The sequence below is a fragment of the Parus major genome, chromosome 23 (assembly GCF_001522545.3).
Source record: "Parus major isolate Abel chromosome 23, Parus_major1.1, whole genome shotgun sequence".
In the NCBI taxonomy this organism is placed as follows: Eukaryota; Metazoa; Chordata; class Aves; order Passeriformes; family Paridae; genus Parus; species Parus major.
The window spans coordinates 6,370,372-6,375,907 of record NC_031791.1 but is presented as its reverse complement, the minus strand read 5'-3'; the positions used below and the strand labels follow the sequence as shown (position 1 = coordinate 6,375,907).

Below are 5,536 nucleotides of genomic sequence, written 5' to 3'. Positions count from 1 at the left end.
CAGCTCCCCCAGCCCAGCTCCCTGGCCCCCCTGGCTCACCCTGTGCATGGTCCCTCCTCCACTGTGTCATCCAGAACCCACACAGCCGCACGTCCCGGAAGATGAAGGCGCTCTGTGGAATGTGTGACACCTGTGTGTCCTCCTGGCACCCAGGGACACCCCTGTGTCCCCTTGTGCATGCGGTGACTCCCCTGTCCCCTCACACACGTGGGAACACGCGTGTCCCCTCCCAGTGTGACAGTGGTGGCCCCTTGTTGGAGCTCCCATTTGTGAGCCAGGGATGCGGAGAGGCGACTCCAAGGTGAGGAGTCAGGGCAGGTTTGATGCTCAGCAGGGCATCAAAAAGCCAAGAGCCCAGCAGTGGGGTGCAGCTTGTCCTGTGACAGACTCCATCAGGCAAATAAAAACAGCTGGAGGCTCTCAATCTGCAGGGGGGAGAGCCAGGTGCCCACAGCACCGAGGGGATGGGGACAGGCAGTGGGGGCACAGGGGACTAAGGAGAGCATCCCAAGTACTCACCACAGGGACCATCACAGGCTGCTTTGCCATCCCCCCATAGGTGACCATGGTCCCCTTGGGCCTGCAGTAGGGAAGGGGTATTTGCTTAGGTGGCCCCAAAAGTGCAGCTCTGGTTTGCCACCTCCTCCTCTGCCATCCCCAACCCCCCCGGGGCTCCCCAGCTGCCCTTCAGATCCCACCTTCCAAGCTCTCCTCCTGCTTCTGTGCACCATTAGCTGAATTTGCAGCTCAGCACACCAGTTACACCTGGCCAGGACCTGGAGGACCTTCACAACTCGACCCCAGCTGCCCCCAGCCACCAGCAGTGTGAGACTTTACATTACTGTTGTTATCCAAACCATTTTCCATTCCCTCTCCAAAGTGCAACAGACTCCAGAGCAGGACCCTCTATTGCCAGTTTCTGTCCCCAGGTTTGTGCCCAAGCCACCAGCCAGCCAAACTCACTGCAGGTGCCGCAGCATCTCCGTGGTGCTTTTGCCTCCGACGCAGTTCAGGGCGAGCCGGGGCCTCGGGATGCTCTGCAAGGGTTTAGGGCAAAGGTTCCCAAATTTTAGGGCTCCTTTAGGGGATGGGACTGTGGTTCTTGACAAAGCATCTGCATTAACCTCAACATTTACCTGAGGGCTGCTGAAAGCAGCAGAGCTAAAATCCGTTAGAATCAAGGAATAACTGGGGTTGGAAGGGACTCATTCCAACCCCCTGCCACCTGCAGGAAGACACCTTCAGCTAGACCAGGCTGCTTCAGGCCCAATCTGATTGGAACCAACATCTGTGATTCCTCCCTTGTGTCAGCAGCAAAATCCCTCCACTCCTGGGGTTAAATTCTGATCTAGAGAGAAATTTGTCCTTCCCACCATCCCTGCATTTCTCCCCAGTGCTGAGCAGCAGTGACAGCCCTGGACTCTCCAGTGGGATCAGCATTGAGGGAAATATATCTTAAATATATACCTTAAATATATCTTTCATCTCTGGCTTCCTCAGCATCTCCTCCGTGATGATGTGATCAGCGCCCAGGGCCATCAGCCTGTCCACCAGCTTTGGGAGATCAGGTCTGGGGAGGGAAAAAGGAGATAAAACAAGAGGACTAGATGAGCCAGGAAGCAGAGTTCCACCTTCTCCTTCCTTCTGCTCTGGCACTGTGTGGGGACAACGGGGAAGAGGCTGGAGGACAACCTGGAGGAGCAAACAGGAGAACATCCTGGGCTGGATGGGCAGGATGAGCAGATCCAGCTCCCAAACCTTCCTCTCCCCAGGGCACCCACCTGTCCCTCACCACGTTGATGGTCTTGATGCCCGAGGCCCTGGCGATCTGGATGACGGCCTGGCCCACGCCGCTGTTGGCAGCGTTCTGGATGATGGAGTCACCTGGAGGAGAACAGAGGCAGATTCCCACTCAGAGACAGCCAGGAAATCCCTGTGGAATTGCTCCTCGTGGCAGGGCCATACCGGGCGCCAGGCTCTCGAAGTCGGCCAGCAGACGGAACGCCGTGCAGGGGTTGACGCTCAGAGTGGCAGCACAGAGCACCGGGATGTCACTGGGCACCTTCAGCAGCATCTCCTCGGGGAACACCCCCCGTGTCCTCCACGTCCCTGGGCACAGCAGCACCACAGAACAGCCACAGCACGGGGGGAAAGCAAAGGAAAGCCGTCAGCTCCCACTGCAGCCGTGGCAGCAGCAGCAGCTTCACACGCCAGGAACCAGCTACAGCCCCGACAGGGAACTGTGGATTGGGTTCCCATATGGGTACAGCCAAAATGCTCCAAGGAATGGATTCCTCGCTGCCTGCCAAGATTTATCACCCAGCAGCAAAGCCTGATCATTTCCCAGAGGGATAACGGGGCTGGGGCTCCCTGGGAATGTGTGCAGAGATAATGGAAATACTCTCCATCCTATGGATGAGCCCATATATTCCAAGCCAATTTAGTCAGCTTTACTCCCTCTACACTCATAACCAATTTAAACCTCTATCATCTATTTACAGCATTTTTATGCTTAAAAATACCCCATTTGGCTCTTAACTCCATCATTTTCCTTCTCTCATTTAGCAAAAAGCCTTTTAAGAAGAAATAGGCAAAGAACAAACTGTGACACTAAACCACAACCAGCAAATACCAGGCCACTGGCATTTTGGAGGAGCATGGGAGACATTTGTTGGGAAATAAATTCCCACACTTTCCCAGCAGACCATTATTAAAGAGAAAACTACAGTGAGAGGCCACCACGACCTTGCTCGTGTGAAATGTTTTATCCCAGGTCTTTAGGGAAGCTCTAAGCTGATGGGACAAAACACAGCTGTTTCCAGAGAAACACAGATTTCTGCAATGCTTTATAGTGGCACAGACATCCCTTAAAGGGTCTATGCTCCAGGAAAGAAGATCATTGCTAAATTTAAGTTTGGCATGAGCAATGGTGTTGCCACTGCTCCTGTTCCAGGTGTTCTAGGGTGTGTGGTAAGTCCTGTGCACAGGAGCCCCTTCCCTGGGGACCCCCATCCTTCCCAAGAGCCTTCTTGTGTCTGTGGATGAGCAGCTTCACTTGCTGGGGTGTAGGAACTGAGTTTTCTTTAAAAAAAATTAAATTGATGAAAAATAAAAACAGGTGGTGAAAATAAACCAAGACATAAACAGCTAAGAAATAACCCCACTAATTATCCCAACTGTCTCACTGTGATTGGTCTCACATGGCACTAAATGGGTTCCAGCTCCTGCTTCCCTTGCCCAGCATTCCCTAATGGAGCTTTTTTCCCCAATTTGTTCCCATCAGCTGTAGTTGCTGTAAGTGGAGGGGCCCATGGCTCCATCCACACCCTGCAAAGATGGTGCTTTGGAGAGCTGTGCTTTTGCTCTCCAACCCCCAAAATCCCCACAGCAGCTCACACAGCAGCACAACCATGGAACTGCTCTCTGGGCAAGCCTGGGCACCCCCAGGGGCTCCAGCACCCCAAAAATCCCCTGGGAAGATGCTCTGGAGGTGTGGGGCGTGCCAGAGATGAGCTCACCGAGTCCGGTGTCCGCAGGGATGACCCAGTCCCCGGGTTTCAGAGCCGTCACACGGCGCCCGACCTCCAGCACCTCCCCGACACCTTCATTCCCTCCCACGGCCGGCAGCGACGACAGGAGGGGATAGGTCCCTGCAGGGAAGCTGGAGGTGAGCCAGAGACCCCTTCATAGCCAACATCCCTGCACCAGGAGCCGTCTCTGAACCCTCTGAGACAGCAGCTGGCTTTGATCATCCTCGTGGGTCCTTCTGACTCAGAGCATCCTGCAAGAAATAACGTGCAAAGCATTAATTGAACACCTTACCCTGGATCATGTTGATGTCAGCGGGATTGATGGGGGCTGCCAACATCTTGACACTGACATCGCAGTCCCCCAGCTTGGGCTCTTCCAGATCCTTCAGTCTGAACAGGGAGACAAAGGAAAAGGGCATTAACATCGGTTTGGTGACGTGTTCTGTGCTGTGGCTGAAGCTGGAGTATCACCTACATACCCCACCTAAATTAACAGCACCATATGCACCATCCCAGTAAAAAATCAGATTTATGTTAGACACAAGGACAGATTTTTGGAGGAGGCTGCTAAAAGCCATCCACTCAAAACAATCCCGTGTCACTAAGCCCAGTGATGCTCACTAAACTTAACAAACTCAGCAGGCTGCACAAAAAAGCCGTGGTTTTGGCTGGGGATTTTATGGCTCATCTTGCCCTGCTTGAGCATTACAGGAACCTGGGATAGTTCTGGAAATCTGTGAAAAAGGAGAAGTCACGAAGCACAAAGCAAGACCAGTCTTGCACAAGCAGTGGGGTGATAACAGCAAATCTCAGGCAGTGGTGACAAGCACCATTGCACAACTAAATGATCATTTGGAGAAGTAAAAGTCTTTCTCCAAAAAACCAGTGGGTTGTTGTCTGGATGCACCTTGATAATGTATCAGCATAAACTGAGCTGGTTCAAGAGGGGCAGCAAGACCTCAAAGTCTCCTCCCTTGAAAAAAAACCCTGAAGTCCACTAAACTACAATTTTCTCTTTTCCAGAATGTTTGCTGTCCCAAAAAATGCTTGTGATGCTGCTTTGGTCCCTAACTTGGGATCTCAAAGAGAAGACCCATCAAAGGGACGCAACCCAGGATGAAGTTGGGGTGCAGCGATGCTGGGGTTCAGACCTCCCTGTCGTACCCCAAATTAGCAAGAATGGGCTTTTTGATAAAAATGTGGGGTTTAAGGCAATTGAAGGAGCAGCAGCAGGAGGGTGGGGGATATGGAGGCATCAACCCCAGCACCTGCCTGTGAGACAATGGCACCAGGAGAACATTGGGGCATCCCAGGGTCCTCCTGCCCCCTGCAAGTTCGGGGAGCTGCAGCCCATCCCCACTCTCTCCACCTGGGGCAAGTCCTGACCCCCCTGCACTGCACCCCCAAAGCAGCCTGCAGCACCCCAAAACCTCACCCCCAGCCCCCACTCCAGATCCCTGCCCAGCCGTGCCCCCCAGCCTTGGCCCTACACCTGCAGTGCCCCCCAAATTCATCCGCACCCCATTCCTGCCGCACCCCACTCCTGCCGCACCCCATTCCTGCAGCCCCGGCAATGCACCCCCGTGTCCCCCCTTACTGCACGACGGCTGCGGGCTCCCCGTGCCGCTCATACAGCAGCCCGAGCGGAGGGGTCCCCGCCGCGGCGGATCGCAGCCGCACCGGGGGGCTCGGGCCCGGGGGGATCCGCGCTTGGGGTATCCGCGCTTGGGGTGTCCGCGCTTGGGGTGTCCGCACTTGGGGTGTCCGCGCTTGGGGTGTCCACACTTGGGGTGTCCACACTTGGGGTGTCCGCACTTGGGGTGTCCACACTTGGGGTGTCCGCACTTGGGGTGTCCACACTTGGGGGGTGCGCGCCCCGCGGAGCGCCCGCGCTGCCGCCCGCTGCATTCGGCTCCGCTCGGCCCCACTCGGCTCAACTCGGCCCCGCTCGGCTCAACTCGGCACTTCCCGGCGCTCCTCGGCTGAGCCCGGCGCTGCCGCCGCTG

At 55.3% G+C, this 5,536-nt stretch overlaps 1 protein-coding gene across 2 annotated transcripts in view; it reads right to left on the bottom strand.

The window, feature by feature from the left end:
• Window positions 1-5,517, bottom strand: part of MECR (mitochondrial trans-2-enoyl-CoA reductase) — a 6,453-nt gene extending 936 nt beyond the window's left edge. Inside the window, exons 1-9 of one of the 2 annotated variants that reach the window (XM_019008871.2) lie at window positions 5,128-5,517; window positions 3,823-3,920; window positions 3,519-3,650; window positions 1,966-2,109; window positions 1,782-1,884; window positions 1,468-1,570; window positions 964-1,037; window positions 520-580; window positions 40-112 (exon numbers count right to left, since the gene is read on the bottom strand). In XM_019008871.2, the coding sequence (XP_018864416.1) occupies window positions 40-112; window positions 520-580; window positions 964-1,037; window positions 1,468-1,570; window positions 1,782-1,884; window positions 1,966-2,109; window positions 3,519-3,650; window positions 3,823-3,920; window positions 5,128-5,438 (1,099 nt within the window). In that variant the 5' untranslated portion in view covers window positions 5,439-5,517. The remainder of the gene's footprint in view (window positions 1-39; window positions 113-519; window positions 581-963; window positions 1,038-1,467; window positions 1,571-1,781; window positions 1,885-1,965; window positions 2,110-3,518; window positions 3,651-3,822; window positions 3,921-5,127) is intronic. The other variant, XM_019008872.2, reaches the window with a different exon arrangement.
• Window positions 5,518-5,536: the final 19 nt, after the last annotated feature.